Source organism: Salmo salar, chromosome ssa14 (assembly GCF_905237065.1).
Source record: "Salmo salar chromosome ssa14, Ssal_v3.1, whole genome shotgun sequence".
NCBI classification, from domain to species: domain Eukaryota; kingdom Metazoa; phylum Chordata; class Actinopteri; order Salmoniformes; family Salmonidae; genus Salmo; species Salmo salar.
The window spans coordinates 22434333-22455047 of NC_059455.1; the positions used below are offsets into that span (position 1 = coordinate 22434333).

General features: G+C 42.9%; 1 protein-coding gene across 7 annotated transcripts in view; it reads left to right on the top strand.

The window, feature by feature from the left end:
* LOC100380755 (astrotactin-1) overlaps nucleotides 1-20715 on the top strand; it is a 305222-nt gene that overhangs the window by 229997 nt on the left and 54510 nt on the right. For 6 of the 7 annotated variants that reach the window (XM_014140031.2, XM_014140036.2, XM_014140030.2 and 3 more), the window contains 3 exons: nucleotides 644-912; nucleotides 1988-2121; nucleotides 2258-2409. In XM_014140031.2, coding sequence (XP_013995506.1) covers nucleotides 644-912; nucleotides 1988-2121; nucleotides 2258-2409 — 555 coding nt within the window. The remainder of the gene's footprint in view (nucleotides 1-643; nucleotides 913-1987; nucleotides 2122-2257; nucleotides 2410-20715) is intronic. The other variant, XM_014140032.2, reaches the window with a different exon arrangement.

Here is a 20715-nt window from a genome sequence, read left to right on the forward strand (position 1 = left end):
TGAATAACAATGTGCAAACCCCATCTTTCTGATCATATCTAATGTGCCTTACTGTCCTCTTGTTTGATTGATGGCCATGTGCTTTTATTCATTCACATGCAATAAAGTGCAGTGTATACTGATTTAGTTTTCTATCTCATTCTATGATAGGGACTACATTATGTGCTAGAGCAAAAGGTGACTGTCTGTTTCCCCCCCTCACCCTGTTGGCTCATGAAGCCATGTTTAATTTCATCAAAACCAGCTCTCAGCAACTGGCTATTCCCTAGTTTGCTTTTGAGCTTTTAAATTGCCTGTGTATGGACACGACTCAGCAGAATGAAGGAATGGTAATCTGAACCCTTTTTAAGAGAAAACGTGCCAAAGCTTTGCATTTAATAACACAAGAGATGTCTTTGAAGATGCCAGCACTGCCCTAAGTGCATATGAGAGGACAGCATAATAAATGGAACTAAATGCAGTGCCAGTTTTGAGGGAAATGCAATGCACATGTGGATATACCCAATATACTGCATATCACATTTAGTTTTTAAAACTAACACCAATAACTTCTCTATTTCAGGAAAAGATTACATGATTTCAAACGTTGTCAACAAATTATTATATCCAAATCCCACAGTAACTATAACTATGCCCTTTTCAGGGAATTCCCCATCAGAAGAGTCAGAGGAGCGCGACAAGGAGCCCCGGACACTGACCTACCCAGCGTACATCGCCAGCCTACTGGACTCTGGTGCCAAGCGCATGGCGGCGGGGGTTCGCATGGACTGCAGCAGCCAGGGCCAGTGCCCGTACTCCTGCCACCTCTGCCACATGAGCCCTGGGCCTGGGCGTCCAGCCGAGCCTGTACTGCTCCAGATCACTAAGGCCGCCCCGCTCTACGAGCTGGTCTCCAACAATCACACCTACCAGGTACAGAAAGCTTTCACTGAAAACCTTGGTTTACCCCCATTTTAGCGGTCACAGACACATTTTCAGTAGTGGATTCCTAAAAGCATAAATAAAGTAGTGAGACTTTAAGAGCAGTGTGCAAATTATTTCCATGCATAAAACCTCGTGCTTTTCCAATTTTGAATTCAGAGCATAAAAGAACATTCACCACCAATATTTAAATATAAATTCATACATTCAATCATGCAGCGAGAGAAGCCCTTGGTTTGGGTACCTGTAATGATGTACGCTGAGAGTCAGGAAGCAAGTTCAGGGAGTGAATACATTTCATTAATAAATTAACAAAACAAGAAAAACAAACAGCGCACTGACATGAAATAGCAACAATGACGACTGGGGAAGAAACCAAAAGGGAGTGACATGAAGGGCAGGTAATCAAGGAGGTGATCGACAGGATCCTGCACCTTAGCAGAGGTGACCGGTCCGCTCATGATCCCCGGGAACGTCATCTTGGTTGTCGTCCTGCGGCCGGAGCCGTGCATCGGGGAGAGAGTACTGTTACGTGTGCTCCCTCTCCAGCCTCTAGGTCACCAGGCTGCTCGTTATGGCGCACACCTGTCACCATAGTTACGCGCATCAGCGCATTATGACACTCACCTGGACTCCATCACTTCCTTGATTACCTTCCCTATATCTGTCACTCCCTTTGGTTCCTTCCTCAGGCGTCATTGTTTCTGTTTCAGTTTCCTTTCTGTGCATTGTTCGTGTTTCTTGTTTGTATTATGTTAATTTATATTTTTAAATACTCACTCCCTGAACTTGCTTCCCGACTCTCAGCGCACATCGTTACCGTACCACAGCAAAACACATATGCGAGATGTTTGACAATAGAGGTCGCAAAAAGAGAAGCTGCTCTCCGACATGTTGTGAAATTGTGTAGTGTATGCTGGACATAAGCCTACATCAATATGTCAGATGGCAAACGGTAAGCTAGAGGATGATTGCATGACCCCCTAGAGGGGCAGATCATATTGATGTCTAGACTCAGGCTGGGTGTTATTGACAGTGTTTGCTCCATCCTCCTGTCTCTTTGCAGGCACTGCAGGAGGCCATGATGAGCATGCTGTGGTGTTCTGGGAAAGGTGACGTAATCGATGACTGGTGCCGTTGTGACTCAAATGCATTCGGGACGGACGGACTGCCAACATGTGCCCCTCTCCCTCAGCCTAGGTGAGTCACTCAAAACATTCTGTCTACTCGACTTGATAAACACAAGTAAGATTGTATGTATTGATATCTAAAGATGAGCTTGTCTTGTCAGGATTTGTTGAGTTAGTTAGGTGTAACTCTCTTTATTGTCTCCCAGGCTCAGGTTGTCCCACTCCTATGAGCCCAGCAGTTCATTGGTCATCGTGGAATGGAATCACACTGAGCCACCAATCGGGGTGCGCATCGTGGATTACCTCATTAGCCAGGAGAAAGTGACAGAGAGGACAGACCACTCCAAAATGGAGACAGGTACATCCCTTCTCTGTTTCAGTTTTGAGGAAGTATGGTATTTACGTTCATTTCATACAATATGTCCATGTATAAATACAAAAATAGCCGTGCATGGTTGCTAAATGTTGAGGCAAGGTAAGGAAACCTCTAACTATATGTTACCACAGCAAAATTCCAGATTCTTAAATTAATGATTTACATTTGTTAATATTGTAGTTTTGCATATAACCACAAGATGGTGGTCAATGCTAACAATAGTGTGGTCTGCATTTTAGATTTCTAGAGTTAACAATTACTAAATATGCAAAGTAGTGGAGTGCATCACACATGTTCTAGTGCTGAATCATCTTCATCTGTCACTTCATCACACAGAGAAAAATATATCAAATAATGAAATAAGATTTTAAGATAAAAATAGAATGGCAAAGCTGTAAAACATCCTAAATATAAACCATAAACTTTGTGAATATCATTGGTGTTTAATATGAATGTTTCAGCATGAAATACCCTTTAAATATATATTTATTTACAAACTTTTATGTATTTTATTATGTCAATATGGATTTGGTGTGAATGTTTTGGCATCAAACGGGTTGCAGTTGTGAAAAAGTCAATAGTTGGAAGACTTGCAGAGTTAATTGAAAATAATGGCATTGTTGATTAGGTGCTATTTTCTTTTGAACAATATGGTCTATCTACTAGAAACTCATGGAAAATATGGATACAGATATAATAAATTAATACTATGTACAGTTGAAGTCAGAAGTTTACATACTAAGTTGACTGTGCCTTTAAACAGCTTGGAAAATTCCAGGAAATTATGTCATGGCTTTAGAAGCTTCTGATATGCTAATTGACATAATTTGAGTCAATTGGTGGTGTACCTGTGGATGTATTTCAAGGCCTACCTTCAAACTCGGTGCCTCTTTGCTTGACATCATGGGAAAATCAAAAGAAATCAGCCAAGACCTCAGAAAAAAAATTGTAGACCGCCACAAGTCTGGTTCATCCTTGGGAACAATTTCCAAACGCCTGATGGTACCATGTTCATCTGTACAAACAATAGTACGCAAGTATAAACACCATGGGACCACGCACCCGTCATACCGTTCAGGAAGAAGACGCGTTCTGTCTCCTAGAGATTAACGTACTTTGGTGCGAAAAGTGCAAATCAATCCCAGAACAACAGCAAAGGACCTTGTGAAAATGCTGGAGGAAATAGGTACAAAAGTATCTATATCCACAGTAAAACGAGTCCTATATCAACATAACCTGAAAGGCCGCTCAGCAAGGAAGAAGCCACTGCTCCAAAACCGCCATAAAAAAGCCAGACTACGGTTTGCAACTGCACATGGGGACAAAGATTGTACATTTTGGAGAAATGTCCTCTGGGAGATTAAACAAAAATAGAACTGTTTGGCCATAATGACCATCGTTATGTTTGGAGGAAAAAGGGGGATGCTTGCAAGCCGAAGAACACCATCCCAACCGTGAAGCACGGGGGTGGCAGCATCATGTTGTGGGGGTGCTTTGCTGCAGGAGGGACTGCAGATGGAAAATTATGTGGATATATTGAAGCAACGTCTCAAGACATCAGTCAGGAAGTTAAAGCTTGGTCGCAAATGGGTCTTCCAAATGGACAATGACCCCAAGCATACTTCCAAAGTTGTGGAAAAATGGCTTAAGGACAACAAAGTCAATGTATTGGAGTGGCCATCACAAAGCCCTGACCTCAATCCTGTAGAAAATTTGTGGGCAGAACTGACAAAGCGTGTGCGAACAAGGAGGCCTACAAACCTGACTCAGTTACACCAGCTCTGTCAGGAGGAATGGGCCAAAATTCACCCAACTTATTGTGGGAAGCTTGTGGAAGGCTACCCAAACGTTTGACCCAAGTTAAACAATTTAAAGGCAATGCTACCAAATACTAATTGAGCATATGTACACTTCTGACCCACTGGGAATGTGATGAAAGAAATAAAAGCCGAAATAAATAATTCTCTCTACTATTATTCTGACATTTCACTTTCTTAAAATAAAGTGGTGATCCTAACTGACCTAAGACAGGGAATTTTTACTAGGATTAAATGTCAGGAATTGTGAAAAACTGAGTTTAAATGTATTTGGCTGTATGTAAGCTTCCGACTTCAACTGTATATATATGAATAATTTTTTTGGGAAGTTATTCAAGTATGTATTACCAAAGCTATCATAGATTGCCATAGAAAAATGACTGAAGATTCCGGTATTTTTGCAATCATAAGCAAGTCCCATTCCAGCAAACTCTGGATAAGTGCTTTTCTAGGAAGGGATAAGTAGACTGCTTCCACACAGGTCCTATTGGCTTTTCTACTGTTTCAAGTTGCTGTAATTACCATCATGGACCGGTTGTTTTCACCAACAGTCTAGCTGGGGAGTCCTGTGCAGTCTCAACTTGTTTCCCGATCAGTTGTCCTTCAGCCCGCCCTGGATTCACTTGTAGCATCCAATATTTAAGCTTGAAATATGTTGCTTTTCTGGCAAACATATGATGACAAAAAGTGATTGACCGATGAAACTGATTAGGCTGACATACTGAAAATGACCCATAAAATACACATGGCTCAAAACTATAAGTGATTTTAAATCTTTATGGAATGATTAGTGGATTGATTGATTGCTTCAAAGCACACACCTTGAATGTCAAATATAGGTGGTGGAATGGAGCTATGCAGACAGTAGGCTACAGATCTTGAACCACCTAGGAGCAGAGGAAAGATATCTGGTCATCAAGATGGCGCCGATAGAGATGGCAGCTTCGCTTCTAGTCCTTAGGAAACTGTGCAGTATTTTTTTTAATGTATTATTTCTTATTTTGTTAGCCCAGAAAACTAAGTGTTATTACATACAACCGGGAAGAACTATTGGACATCAGAGAGACGTCAACTTACCAGCACAACCAGCAGTACGACCAGGAAAACGACTTTCCTAAAGCGGATCCTTTGTCTGCACCTCCAAGGGCATTTGAACTGATTCCAGAGGCTGACCGAAAACAACGCCGCCGGAGGAGAGGGTGACGGAGCGGTCTTCTAATGTGGCTTCGGATGCGCACACACCACCCACCGCTTCCGAGTATATTACTCGCTTATGTCCAGTCCCTAGTTAACAAAGTTGACGAAATCAGGGCAAGAGTTGCTTTCCAGAGATATGCGGGATTGTAACATACTCTGTTTCACGAAAACATGGCTAGCTGGGGTCATGCTGTCGGAGCCCATACAGGCAACGGGATTTTCAGTTTATCGACCCGACAGGAATAAACATCTCTCTGGTAAGAAGAAGGGCGGGGGTGTGTGTTTCATGATTAACGACTCATGGTGTAATTGTAACATACAGGAACTCAAGTCCTCTTGTTCACCTGACCTAGAATTCCTCACAATGAAATGCCGACCGTATTATCTCCCAAGAGAACCCTCCTCGGTTATCGTCACAGCCGTGTATATCCCCCCGCAAGCGGATACCAAGACAGCCATCATGGAACTTCACTGGACTTTATGCAAACTGGAAACCTTATATCCTGAGGCTGCATTTATTGTAGCTGGGGATTTTAACAAAGCTAATTTGAGAACAAGGCTACCTAAATTCTATTAGCATATTGATTGCTGTACTCGAGTGAGTAACACGCTCGACCATTGCTACTCTAACTTCCACGATGCATACAAGGCCCTCCCCCGCCCTCCTTTTGGCAAATCTGACCTAGGTCTATCCAACGCTGGTCTGACCAATCCTATTCCACGATTCAAGATTGCTTCAATCATGTGGACTGGGATATGTTCCGGGTAGCCTCAGATATTAACATTGACGTATACGCTGACTCGGTGAGCGAGTTTATAAGGAAGTGTATAGAAGATGTTGCACCCACTGTGACTATTAAAACCTTCCCTAACCAGAAACCGTGGAATGATGGCAGCAGTCACGCAAAACTGAAATCATGTACCACCGCATTTAATCATGGCAAGGTGACTGGAAATATGACTGAATACAAACCGTGTAGTTATTCCCTCCGTAAGGCAATCAAACAAGCAAAGTGTCAGTTTCAAGTGGAGTCGCAATTCAACAGCTCAAACACGAGACGTATGTGGCAGGGTCTACAGACAATCACAGATTACAAAAAGAAAACCAGCCCTGTCGCGGACATCGACGTCTTGCTCCCAGACAAATTAAACAACTTCTTTGCTCACTTTGAGGACAATACAGTGCCACCAACGCGGCTCGCTACCAAGGACTGTCGCGTCTCCTTCTCCGTGGCCGACGTGAGTAAAATATTTAAACGTGTTAACCCTCGTAAGGCTGCCGGCCCAGACGGCATCCCTAGCCGCATCATCAGAGCATGCGCAGACCAGCTGGCTGGTGTGTTTATGCACATATTCAATCACTCCCTATCCCGGTCTGCTGTCCCCACATGCTTCAAGATGACCACCATTGTTCCTGTTCCCAAGAAAGCTAAGGTAACTGAACTAAATGACTATTGCCCCGTAGCACTCACTTCTGTCATCATGAAGTGCTTTGAGAGACTAGTCAAGGATCATATCACCTCCACCCTACCTGTCACCCTAGACCCACTTCAAGTTGCTTACCGCCCCAATAGGTTCACAAACAATGCAATCGCCATCACACTGCACACTGCGCTATCCCATCTGGACAAGAGGAATACCTATGTCAGAATGCTGTTCATTGACTACAGCTCAGCATTCAACACCATAGTACCCTCCAAACTCGTCATTAACCCCTGTGGACGGACATCCAGCAAAAAATCATATCGCCATTAGCGTAACAAAATTTTATAATTAAAAAATATATTATTTTTTTCAAATTATATCGTTTTATAGATACACCTCTCCTGAATCGAACCACGTTGTCCGATTTCAAAAAGGCTTTACAGCAAAAGCAAAACATTAGATTATGTTAGAGGAGTATATCGTAAAAGTAGCCACATAGCCATTTTCCGACCAACCACATGCATCACAAATAACCAAAAAACAGCTAAATGCAGCACTAACCTTTGACAATCTTCATCAGATGACACACCTAGGACATCATGTTACACAATACATGCATTCTTTTGTTTGATAAAGTTCATATTTATATATAAAAACAGCATTTTACATCGGTGCGTAACGTTGACTAACTATTTTCCCTCAAATGCATCCGATGAAACAGAGCTACAATTTACTAAATTACTATTCGAAAACATTTTTAAAATGTAATATTGTCATTCTAAGATTTATAGATGAATATCTCTTGAAAGCACATGTAATGCCAGATTTAAAATTAACTTTACTGGGTAATCATACTTTGCGATGAAAGGGGATGCGATACTCTGAAAAATAGGCTAACGTTACATGTCAGCGCCATCTTGGAACAATCGCATATCACATCTAGTCTTGTATACTATTGTCAATAATCCCTTACCTTTGGTTGTCTTCATCAGAAAGCACTTCCAGGAATCCCAGGTCCACAACAAATGTATTTTCTTTCGAAAAAGTTCATCCATTATGTGCCATTAGCTTGTTCTTGTTAGCGCGTCTGAAGGCTGATCCAAATCCTCCGTCGGCCACAGGACAGCCATTTCGACAAAAAGCATTTTTTTCCCATTTAGGTTCGTTCAAACATGTCAAATGTTGTATAACATAAATCTTCAGGGCGTTTTTCAACAAGAGAGCCAATAAGATTCGAGGGGGACGATTGCATTGTGTTTCAAAACGTTTCGAAAGGGGAACCAGGGGCGCCGGCGTCATAATGGTGATGGCCCTCTCCGTGTGACCACGTTCCACAGCGTCTCATTCATTCAATTTTAACAGTAGAAGGCTCAAACCAATTTGTGAAGACTGGGGACATCTAGTGGAAGCAATAGGAAGTGCTCAATGAACCATAGCTCACGGTGTGATTAATAGGCAACGTGATGAAGTTGAGTTCGCAATTCAGAATTCCACTTCCTGTTTCCATCTGTCTTGGGGTTTTGACTGCCATATGAGTTCTGTTATACTCACAGACACCATTCAAACAGTTTTAGAAACTTTAGGGTGTTTTCTATCCACAAGTATTAATTACATGCATATCCTAGCTTCTGAGTTTGAGTAGGAGGCCGTTTAAAATGGGCACAATTTTTTTTTATCGCTTTAGCGCCCCCTATCCTAGGGGAACGCCAAGAGGTTAAGCTTGAGACCCTGGGTCTCGACCCCACCCTGTGAAACTGGGTCCTGGACTTCCTGACGGGCCGCCCCCAGGTGGTGAAGCTAGGAAACAACATCTCCACTCCACTGATCCTCAACACTGGGGCCCCACAAGGGTGCGTTCTCAGCCCTCTCCTGTACTTCCTGTTCACCCATGACTGCATGGCCATGCACACCTCCAACTCAATCATCAAGTTTGCAGACGACACAACAGTGGTAGGCTTGATTACCAACAACGACAAGGCAGCCTACAGGGAGGAGGTGAGGGCCCTCGGAGTGTGGTGTCAGGAAGATAACCTCTCACTCAATGGAGAAGGTGGAAAGTTTTAAATTCCTCGGTATACATATTACCGACAAACTGAAATGGTTCACGCATACAGACAGTGTGGTGAAGAAGGCGCAACAGCACCTCTTCAAACTCCTGAGGCTGAAAAATGTTGGCTTGTCACCAAAAACCCTTACTAACTTTTACAGATGCACAATTGAGAGTATCCTGTCGGGTTTTATCACTGCTTGGTACGGCAACTGCACCTTCTCACAACTGCAAGGCTTTCCAGAGGGTGGTGCGGTCTGCACAACGCATCACCAGGGGCAAACTACCTGCCCTCCAGGACATCTACAACACCCGATGTCACAGGAAGGCAAAAAAGATCATCAAGGACAATAACCACCCGAGGCACTGCCTGTTCACCCCGCTTCCATCCAGAAGGCGAAGTCAGTACAGGTGCATCAAAGCTGGGACAGAGAGATTGAAAAGCAGCTTCTATCTCAAGGCCATCAGATTGTTAAATAGCCACCACTAGCACAGAGAGGCAGCTGCCTACCTACCGACTTGATATCATTGGCCACTTTAATAAATGGAACACAAGTCACTTTAACAATAATGCCACTTTAAGAATGTTTACATATCTCGCATTACTCATCTCATATGTATATACTGTATCCTTCACTATCTATTATTTTCTATCTATTGCATCTCAGCCGCTCTGTCACTGCTCATCCATATATTTTATACTTATATATTCTTATCCCATTCCTTTACTAGATTGTGTGTATTAGGTTTTGTTGTGGAATTGTTAGATATTAGGTTTTGTTGTGAAGTTGTTAGATACTGCTGCACTGTCGGATCTAGAAGCATAAGCGTTTCACTACACTCGCAATAACATCTGCTAACCATGTGTATGTGACCAATAAAACTTGATTTGATTTGGAAGAAACATTGTCGTAACGAGTGGTTCTGATTTAAGCATTCAGTCATCCGTCAGATTAAACCCCAAAAATCATATGGTAAATAACCTTCAGATGAACGTACTAGAACTACAAACATCCTCTCTGGGCCTCTTCGCTCTGGAAATGTGCTCTCTGTTGTACAGGTGTTATCTAGAACCTTAAATGTTTCTTTGGCTGTCCCCGTAGGAGAACCCTTTGAAGAACCCTTTTTGGTTCGAGGCAGAACCCTTTTTGGTTCCAGGTAGAACCCTTTTGGGTTCTATGTAGAACCCTGTCCATAACGTAATATGATTTAATCTTATAGCTACACTTCTAACGTATGCATTTTGTTTGACGAAAATCTTTATGTTGCACGGGATTAATTAACCATCTCTATAGGTCTATTTGTATAATGAAGTATTGGACTTGAATACAAGTGCATAATATATTTTGGTTTCAATATGTCATCTACCCTGTCTTGATGTGAACAGGTTTAATTTAGTATTAATTGAAAGTGACATTGATTACTTGGCACCACCAACCAAAACAGAACAAATCAACCGAGATATACAGATGGGCGTGTTTTTTATCGATCAAAACATTTTTCTGTTTTAGATTGATGAATAATCTGATGTGTTTTGCACCTGTTGCATATCCCAAGTTATCCAGTTGATGCAGTGCCACACAGTGATACATTTCAACAAGAGTTATTGACGTTTCACATAATATATCTTTACACAGATCCTCTTGTCTGAATGCGCTATATGGCCCTCAGTCTTTAGTCATTCATCCATATCCAAAGGGGATATTTACTTTCCCTATCCAGTTTATTTATAGGGCGTTCATGGCTTCCCCTCTCTTCAGGCTATACTGCTCATCCCAAAACCTGGCATCAAAATGTTGTGGCCGATTACAACCAAGATAACAATGTTATATCAAGTCCAAATGTGGGACTGTGAAAAAGTGATCGATGAGGTGCTATTGCAAGGGCTAAGACTTACTGGAAGGGAAGACAGTTTTTTTTTTGGTCTTACTGTGGACTTAAACCTTTCATCTCTGTTAGGCCTGAATTTGAATGTGATTCAAAACAGCTTCTATGCAGTGTTTACTGGAAAAATCGGAACAGATTCCATGGTATGTCAAAAAGATGACTACATAATCTTATCCCTCATTTTGTAGAGACTCATAAGAAACATATGGGGGATTTTTTCCCCCCTTTTTTCAAAAGAGAACTTGGACAACCGTTTCCTTCATTTGCACAAAGCAATGGAGTGTTCCTCACATTGTACTGTATGCTGGTCACTTTCGTGCTTCCCGTTGCCTCGGATTACATAACCCTATATTGTAGCTAGACACATACTGTATAATATATCATAGCTAATGATTGTAGTCCGGCCCTCTGGACAGGGGCTGGTTGTATGCTAATCTTACACATAATGGGATTCAGGCACACAACTTCACATCATAGCCCTCTCCCAGATGTTTAAGTTGACTAAATCGGTAGTCTGCTTTTAGTCATCACACACTGGCCAGACTCCCTGAGATCACCCAATAACGATAGGGTTTATTCAGGGGTCAGTGGGACATGAAATCCAATCCATAAACAGATTACTCACACCCATGTGCCACACTTCCTCCCTGGCAGGACAATAGAACAAGGAGAGCTCCTGAAAGGGATGAATGTTTCCACCGAGCACTTTGGCGGCCGATGAGCTCACCTCATCTGTTGGGCAGGGTCAGGTGCCAGGGCAGGTGCATTACGGAAGCTGGCACAGTCTCTAGGTGGCTTCATAGATCCACACATACCCAGAGAACAAAAGTCCAGCTGTGAGTAGCATAGAAACTGGCCACAAACCTGGGCAAGGTCAAACTCAGACAGAGTTCAAGGGGCTAAGGTCTTTATTGAAGTACAGTGTTATGACATATGGTCATGGATCTAATGTATACATTAAACTTGTGAAAATGAAGTGTGTCTGGCTTTGGCTGTACAGCGTGGAAGGAACTCACCTTCCTATAAAGTCCAGTCTAGTGATTTTGTGTTTCCTATCCTTCAAGTGTGGCCCAGATGGCATATGCCCATGTGGCACAAAGCCTCAGCCACATCTGCAACGTTACCCGGGGTTACTGCCACCTTTATATCAACTTACAGTATGTAAACATTGGCTTTAATCCGAGACTCAAGGCAGGAAAACTAATGTCCTCAGACTTTGGATGCCCTTTCCAATAAGCTTTACATGGTGAATTGTACAAGCCTATAATTTAACAAAATTGAAGACTGCTTGGTTCAATGAAACTCTCCACTACCGTCCATTATTGCCACCCATGTTGTGGCCCCAGACCAGATGTAACACATTTGATTTTGTCTATTTAAGTTTAGTCATGATGGTCTAGTTTACGGCAAAATGGTAATCACAACAAACAACAAACGTTGATGAGGCGAGAGATGTCAAACATAGCAATGCCACAAAAACAACCCTTGAGCTCATAATCACTTTCAAGCTGAGCTCTGACAAGTGGCAACACCACACTCGATTCCCAGACAAATATTTACTTTACAAATTAAGTTGAAAGTCTGTGGTCCAGAAGGGATATTAGGAGAGCCAAGAGACGAGGGCGTCCCCACAGCAGAGGGGGAGTTGGACCGCACCATCAAACAACCATGTGTTACATGCAAATAAAAGTCATGAAAAAAACACACAGATGTCAGGCCCGCCATCCTAACATGTGGGGAGACCATTAGAAAATGGTACGGACTGCTGTTGCAGCCACTCAGAAACATAATTAATGCAAGTGTGGTGTGGTGAGGCTCTATGCATGGCAGGAATTTTTGAGCTAGAGGAAAGACAATTATCTCTAAGTGTTCGCAGAACTGGATTGAAAGGATTATCATAAGCATATACTACACAAAAGTATGTGGATACCCCTTCAAATGAGTGGATTTGGCTATTTCAACCACACCGTTGTAACAAATAGAGCACACAGCCATGAAATCTCCAAAGACCAACATTGGCAGTAGAAGAGCTCAGTGACTTTCAACGTGGCACCGTCATAGGATGCCACTTTTCCAAAGTCAGTTCGTAAAATGTCTGCCCTGCTAGAGCTGCTCCAGTCAACTGTAAGTGCTGTTATTGTGAAGTGGAAATGTCTAGGAGCAACAATGGCTCAGCCACGATGTGGTAGGCCACACAACTTTACACAACGGGACCGCTGAGTGCAGAAGCGCATAGCGAATAAAAATCACCATCTCGTTCTCCTCTCAACCAAATCACTTTTACATAAAGTGGGACCCTAAAAACATTATGCATTATGTTATGCATCCCAAAATGTATGATTAATACATTGTCATTAATCAGAAATCAACTGGGTTTCATCTTTGTAATGCGATCCAACAGTGTAATTGCCATTTTGAATGCTTTTTGGACATCGTATTTGGGGTTTGGCAAATCTCAGATTCAGCTTTGGAAGTTCAAGTGCTATCAGCATCGGTTCAGTATTGAAATTTGCCCTTTTGCCCGATTTCAAGAACAGATGATTTATCCCATCGCTAAGGCCATAATCGAAAGTAATGCAGTATAAATCGCAAACGGTTCTATGACGTAAATGGCAGAGGCAGTGTTCTTATCAAAGGCTTTTCTATGAGAAAGTATACGCAGATTGAAGCGTTCTTCCTCCCTCTCTCCAAGAAACTTCACTTTTAAAAATGACACCCCCTCCTACCCCACTTCAATTAGGGCTTTATTTTCGTTATTGCTCTGAAAAAGACAATACGTTCTATGTTGGAGAACAAGTCTGTTAATCATTTTTCACTGGGAAGTGCCAAGAAGCAATGCATTAGAAACTGTTGTTGTCCATCTCTTGCCTTCTGTTCATCAAAGTAGACAAGATCCAGATGTTATTTGTTGAGTCTTTACGGAGCTGCCAAATCTGCTGGTACCTAGCAGTTGCTGTTTTAATAGAACTGGTAAAACTCCCAGCGTTTTGGACATGGGAATTTATGCGATGGATTAGATAATTTTCAGACTACATTTTTTACCTGTTTATTGAACAAAAGAGTCTGTCTGTGTGTGACAGGTTTTCAAGGTTTTTCACTCCCTGTCATTCCCTTTAAAATCTCTCACTTTCTCTTTCTATCTTTTATCAAAGAATTGCAGACAGTGTCAAGTTCAGATTCTGCACCTTAGCAGAATCAATGTTTATGTTAATGTAGTGATGATTGAGACCTGAGTTGGAGATTAAAAGTGACACTACAAAAGTGGAAACATTGTTAAAATTCTCCAGGACCATAATACTGATATCTAATGTGCCAAAGTAAACTCCCTCTCTCGTGATGCTTCTTCATCATCATCGATCTATTCATGGGTTGCACCCAGAAGTAGGGCTGCTGCGGGGGCTAAGGGTGCAACTGACCCAGGGCCCACCAACGACAACGATGATGTACCAAAGACCAAAGAAATCATATTTAACACTATAAAACATGGCAAAATGTATATATACTGAATCCACAAGCTTCCCACAATAAGTTGGGTGAATTTTGGCCCATTCCTCCTGACACAGCTGGTGTAACTGAGTCAGGTTTGTAGGCCTCCTTGCTCGCACATTATTTTTCAGTTCTGCCCACAAATGTTCTATTTGAGGTCCTATAGGATTGAGGTCTGAACCTTGACTTTGTTGTCCTTAAGCCATTTTGCCACAACTTTGGAAGAATGCTTGGGGTCATTGTCCATTTGGAAGACCCATTTGCGACCAAGCTTTAACTTCCTGACTGATGTCTTGAGATGTTGCTTCAATATATCCACATAATTTTCCATCCTCATGATGCCATCTATTTTGTGAAGTGCACCAGTTCCTCCTGCAGCAAAGCACCCCCACAACATGATGCTGCCACCCCCGTGCTTCACGGTTGGGATGGTGTTCTTCGGCTTGCAAGCCTCCACCTTTTTCCTCCAAACATAACAATGGTCATTACAGCCAAACAGTTCTATTTTTGTTTCATCAGACCAGAGGACATTTCTCCAAAAAGTATGATCTTTGTCCCCATGTGCAGGTGCAACCCGTAGTCTGGATTTTTTATGGCGGTTTTGGAGCAGTGGCTTCTTCCTTGCTGAGCGGCCTTTCAGGTTATGTCGATATAGGACTCGTTTTACTGTGGATATAGGTACTTTTGTACCGGTTTCCTCCAGCATCTTCACAAGGTCCTTTGCTGTGTTCTGGGATTGATTTTCACTTTTCACACCAAAGTACGCATCTCCTTCCTGAGCAGTATGACGGCTGCGTGGTCCCATGGTGTTTATACTTGCATACTATTGTTTGTACAGATGAACGTGGTACCTTCAGGCATTTGGAAATTGCTCCCAAGGATGAACCAGACTTGTGGAGGTCTTCAAGTTTTTTTCTGAGGTCTTGGCTGATTTCTTTTGATTTTCCCATGATGTCAAGCAAAGAGGCACTGAGTTTGAAGGTAGGCCTTGAAATACATCCACAGGTACACCTCCAATTGACTCAAATTATATCAGTTAGCCTATCAGAAGATTCTAAAGCCATTACATAATTTTCTGGAATTTTCCAAGCTGTTTAAAGACACAGTCAACTTAGTGTATGTAAACTTCTGACCCACTGGAATTGTGATACAGTGAATTATAAGTGAAATAATCTCTGTAAACAATTTTTGGAAAAATGACTTGAGTCATGCACAAAGTAGATGTCCTAACCAACTTAGGACATCTACATCGACATGTTGGTTGCAGGAATGTTCACTTGAGCTGTTGCCAGAGCATTGAATGTTAATTTCGCTACAATAAGCCGCCACCAACGTCATTGTAGAGGATTTGGTAGTACGTCCAACCGGCCTCACAATTGCAGACCACGTTTAACCATGCCAGCCCAGGGCCTCCACATCCGGCTTCTTCACTTGCAGGATGGTCTGAGATGAGCCACCCGGACAGCTGATGAAACTGTGGGTTTGCACGATCAAAACAATTCTGCACAAACTGTCAGAAACAGTCTCAGGGAAGCTCATCTGCATGCTCGTCGTCCTCACCAGGATTTTGGCCTTACTGCAGTTTGACGTTGTAACCGACTTCAGTGGGCAAATGCTCACTGGCATGCTGGAGAGGTGTGCTCTTCACAGATGAATCCCGGTTTCAACTGGCGTTGTGTGGGCGAGCGGTTTGCTGATGTCAACGATGGGAACAGAGTGCCCCATGGTGGCGGTGGGGATATGGTATGGGCAGGCATAAGCTATGAACAACAAACACAATTGCATTTTATTGATGGATATTTGAATTGTTGTGCCATTCATCTTCCCCCATCACTTCACGTTTCAGCATAATAATGCACGCCCCCATGTCGCAAGTTATTCCTGGAAGCTGAAAATGTCCCAGTTTTTCCATGGCCTGCATACTCACCAGACATGTCACCCATTGAGCATGTTTGGGATGCTCTGGATCAACGTGTACGACAGCGTGTTCCAGTTCCCGCCAATATCCAGCAACTTCGCACAGGCATTGAAGAGGAGTGGGACAACATTCCACAGGCCACAATCAACAGCCTGATCAACTTTATGCGAAGGATATCTGTCGTGCTCCATGAGGCAAATGGTGCTCACACCAAATACTGACTGATTTTCTGATCCACACCCCTACATTTTTTTTTAAAGGTATCTGTGACCAACAGATGCATATCTGTTTTTCCAGTCATGTGAAATCCATAGATTCGGGTCTAATGAATTTATTTAAATTGACTGATTTCCTTATATGAACTGTAACTCAGTAAAATCTTTGAAATTGTTGCATTTAGATTTTTGTTCAGTGTATAATATGATTAATGAAATCCTGGAATTTGTCGGAGCTTGTTTTGCTTATTTTATTAAGCTATGTACTGTACAGCTGTGACTGTCGCTATGTCCTCTATTTTTGCACAATGTATTCTGAGTTAGACATGGATCTCAACACTGACACAGTCCTACAGCTCAGGGGCCTCTTGAGGGTCCCCCTTTTCAATGTACCATTATTTAATTTAATAATAGAGTAGCCTAGCCTACCAAAAACAAAATGAATTCATTTTTAAAATACATAAAAACATGTCTTAAATTCCAATTTCAACAAATCTGAGAATTAACCTGCCGCTGAATTAAATAAAAGACAGGTCATGCACCGTTGTCGATGATTGGTCCAGTCCGTAACTTAACAACCCTCTTGACTGCCTATCAGCCCCCTTGTACTGCTCAATGAAAAGTTATTTTTCTTTTGTTTTTGAGTTCCTCAATTAATTGATCATATAATTGATAATATGTTCCAAAAAATTAAATATATATTTTTTAAACAGACATGAAACATTACTAAAATGCACTTCCATCCGTGATTATAACAAATCAGAGAATAAACTGTCAATCGCCTGTCTTCAGAGCTTTGTCATTGCTAAGAAAATACTAATAACTACTTTGGCATTACTAAGAAATAGAACAATATTGCCTTTATTGTCTCGTCGGCCAATTGAGAAGGACATGAAATCGACAAGGAGAAAATAGGCTAGTTGGCCAGATGTGGTGCCTATTTAGTAGATCACTCCACCAGGACATAAAGTAGGCCTATACAAGAAGCAGCCAATGACGCCTTTTGTATATTTTAAACAGTCTAATAAATCCATGTTTTCTGTTTAGGCAGGTATTAAGAAACATTAGGAAACGAAAAACTGTATTTTCGAAAGAATAGAATAGCATAGCCTATTCTGAGTTTAATTAATGTAGCCTATTTTCCCTTGATTATGGTTATGCAATGGCATATCTTTGTTTGTTATAGAATACAAGGCACTCTTATATTGCTGTGCCCTTATCACAGTAAAGTCAAATCTATTTTATTGTAAGAATATAATGAAATATAACACAATTGAAATTAAAAAAGTTGTCAGTGCGCAGTGAGATGATCTTGTGTCTGGAACGGTTAGCCTACTTCTCCGAAAGAGTGATAATTTGAAAGTGTTTCATGCGCTCAATTTGAGTGTTGAAAGACAGTTTTTTCAGGGTTGTATACCTTAGAACCCCTTTTCGATAATATATAGAATTTCGGATTAGGTTCTACCTGTTCTTTGCCAATGACCATTGCATCATTGCGCATTAATTACTTTTTACCCCACGGCACTACACATCTGTTGAGTAGGCTTACTGTATTGTTCTTTCCTGGAGGTTGAATGTGTGCTATAGCCTAACACAGGATTTCCCAAATTCATTCCTGGGGCTCTGGGTGCATGTTTTGGTTTTTGCCCTTGCACTACACAGCTGATTCAAGTAACAAACTCATCATCAAGCTTTGATTATTTGAATCACCTGTGTAGTGCTAGGACAAAAACCAAAATGTACACCCAGGGGGGGCCCCAGGATGTGTGTGGATGTGTCTGCTTCTTACAGTGCCTTCAGAATGTTTTCACGCCCCTTGACTTTTTCCACATTTGGTTGTTACAGCCTAGATATAAAATGTATTAACTTGAGATGTTTCTGTCAATGGCCTACACACAATACCCTGTAATGTCAAAAGTGGATTCATGTTTTTTTAAATGTTTACAAATGAATTAAAAATGAAAACCTGAAATGTCTTGAGTCAATAATTATACCCCTTTGTTATGGCAAGTCTAAATAAGTTCAGGAGTAAAAATATGCTTAATAAGTTACATGGACTCAAACTTGACACTCTAATGTACTTGTTCTCTTGCTCAGTTGTGCAGTGGGGCCTCCCACTCCTCTCTCTATTGTGGTTAGAGCTAGTTTGCTCTGTTCTGTGAAGGAAGTAGTACGAGATCTTCAGTTTCTTGGCAATTTCCCGCATGGAATAGCCTTCATTTCTCAGAACAAGAATAGACTGACGAGTTTCAGAAGAAAGTTATTTGTTTCCAGTCATTTTGAGCCTGTAATCCAACCCACAAATGCTGATGCTCCAGATACTCAACTAGTCTAAAGATGGCCAGTTTTATTGCTTCTTTAATCAGGACAACAGTTTTCAGCTGTGCTAACATAATTGTGAAAGGGTTTTCTAATGATCAATTAGCCTTGGATTAGCTAACACAATGTGCCATTGGAACACAGGAGTGATGGTTGCTGATAATGGGCCTCTGTCACGCCTGCTCCCGCTCCTCCCCCCTGGCGCTCGGGGGCGCCAGGCTCCCCAGCATTGCGCACTCCTGCCATCATCATTACGCACACCTGCCTTCCCCCCCGTCATGCGCATCAGCGATTATAGAACTCACCTGGACTCAATCACCTGTCATTACCTTCCCTATATCTATCTGGTTCCCCGCTCTGTTCCCTGCTTCTGCATTAATGTTCTTATGTCTTTCTATACCCGTGTGCTGACGCTGTTCCTGTCCTGTTACCTGTCTGTTCCACATTAAATGTTCAACTCCCCGTACCTGCTTCTCAACTCCAGTGTTGGTCTTTACAGAATGCAGAAGCCATCATACAAAGCATCGGGGAGTGCTGACGTTCCGGTTGGTGGTGACGTTGGGTCCGGGGTCAAACACCGATGGAACCCACGGTACCTAAGACAGCTCGTTGGGCTGTCACGCCCTAGCTGGCTCGAGAGGTTTCTTGCCCCTGTTGGCTCTTAAGGCACACATCCCACGTCAGGCCTCAACCGGATCGTCAGGTTTTTTACGCCCAGCCGGCTCATCAGGCTGCTACGCCTCAACCGGATCATCGGGCTCCCCACCTCAGCTAGATCGACAGGCCTTCATGCCTCAACCGGACCGTCAGGCTCCTATGCTTCAGCCGGATCGTCAGGCTCCTATGCTTCAGCCGGATCGTCAGGCTCCTATGCCTCAGCCGGATCGTCACGCTCCTATGCCTCAGCCGGATCGTCACGCTCCTATGCCTCAGCCGGATCGTCAGGCTCCTATGCCTCAGCCGGATCGTCAGGCTCCTATGCCTCAGCCGGATCGTCAGGCTCCTATGCCTCAGCCGGATCGTCAGGCTCCTATGCCTCAGCCGGATCGTCAGTCTCCTATGCCTCAGCCGGATCGTCAGGCTCCTATGCCTCAGCCGGATCGTCAGGCTCCTATGCCTCAGCCGGATCGTCAGGCTCCTATGCCTCAGCCGGTTCGCCAGGCTCTCACGCCTCTGCCGGTTTGCCAGGCTCTCACGCCTCTGCCGGTTCTTCAGGCTCTCACGCCTCTGCCGGTTCGCCTGGCTCTCACGCCTCTGCCGGTTCGCCTGGCTCTCCCGCCTCTGCCGGTTCGCCTGGCTCTCCCGCCTCTGCCGGTTCGTCGGGGTTTCATACCCATTCGGCTTGTCCAGCACCCGTGCCTCGGCCGGCCCATCAGGCTCGCCCAGGTGGGACGCCGGGTGGCGCTCCTAGATGTGGGGGGGGTGGGGTACTGTCACGCCTGCTTCCGTTTTTCCCCCTTGGTGCTCGAGGGCGCCAGGCTTCCCAGCATTGCACACTCCTGCATCAGCAATTATTGGACTCACCTGGACTCAATCACCTCTGTCATTACCTTCCCTATATATGTCTGGTTCCCCGCTCTGTTCCCGGCTTCTGCTTTAATGTTTGTATGTCTTTGTATACCCATGTGCTGATGGTGTTCCTGTCCTTTACCTGTCTTTTCTGCATTAAATGTTCAACTCCCCATACCTGCTTCTCATCTCCGGCATCGGTCTTTACAGGCCTCTGTACACCTATGTAGATATTCCATTAAAAATCAGGTGTTTCCAGCTACAATAGACATTTATGATATTAACAATTTCTACACTGTATTTCTGATCAATTTGATGTTATTTTAATGGACAAAAAAAAAGGCTTTTCTTTAAAAGACAAGGACATTTCTAAGTGACCCCAAACTTTTTAACGGTAGTGTATATACAGTACCAGTCAAAAGTTTGGACACACCTACTTATTCAAGGGTTTTTCTTTATTTTTACTTT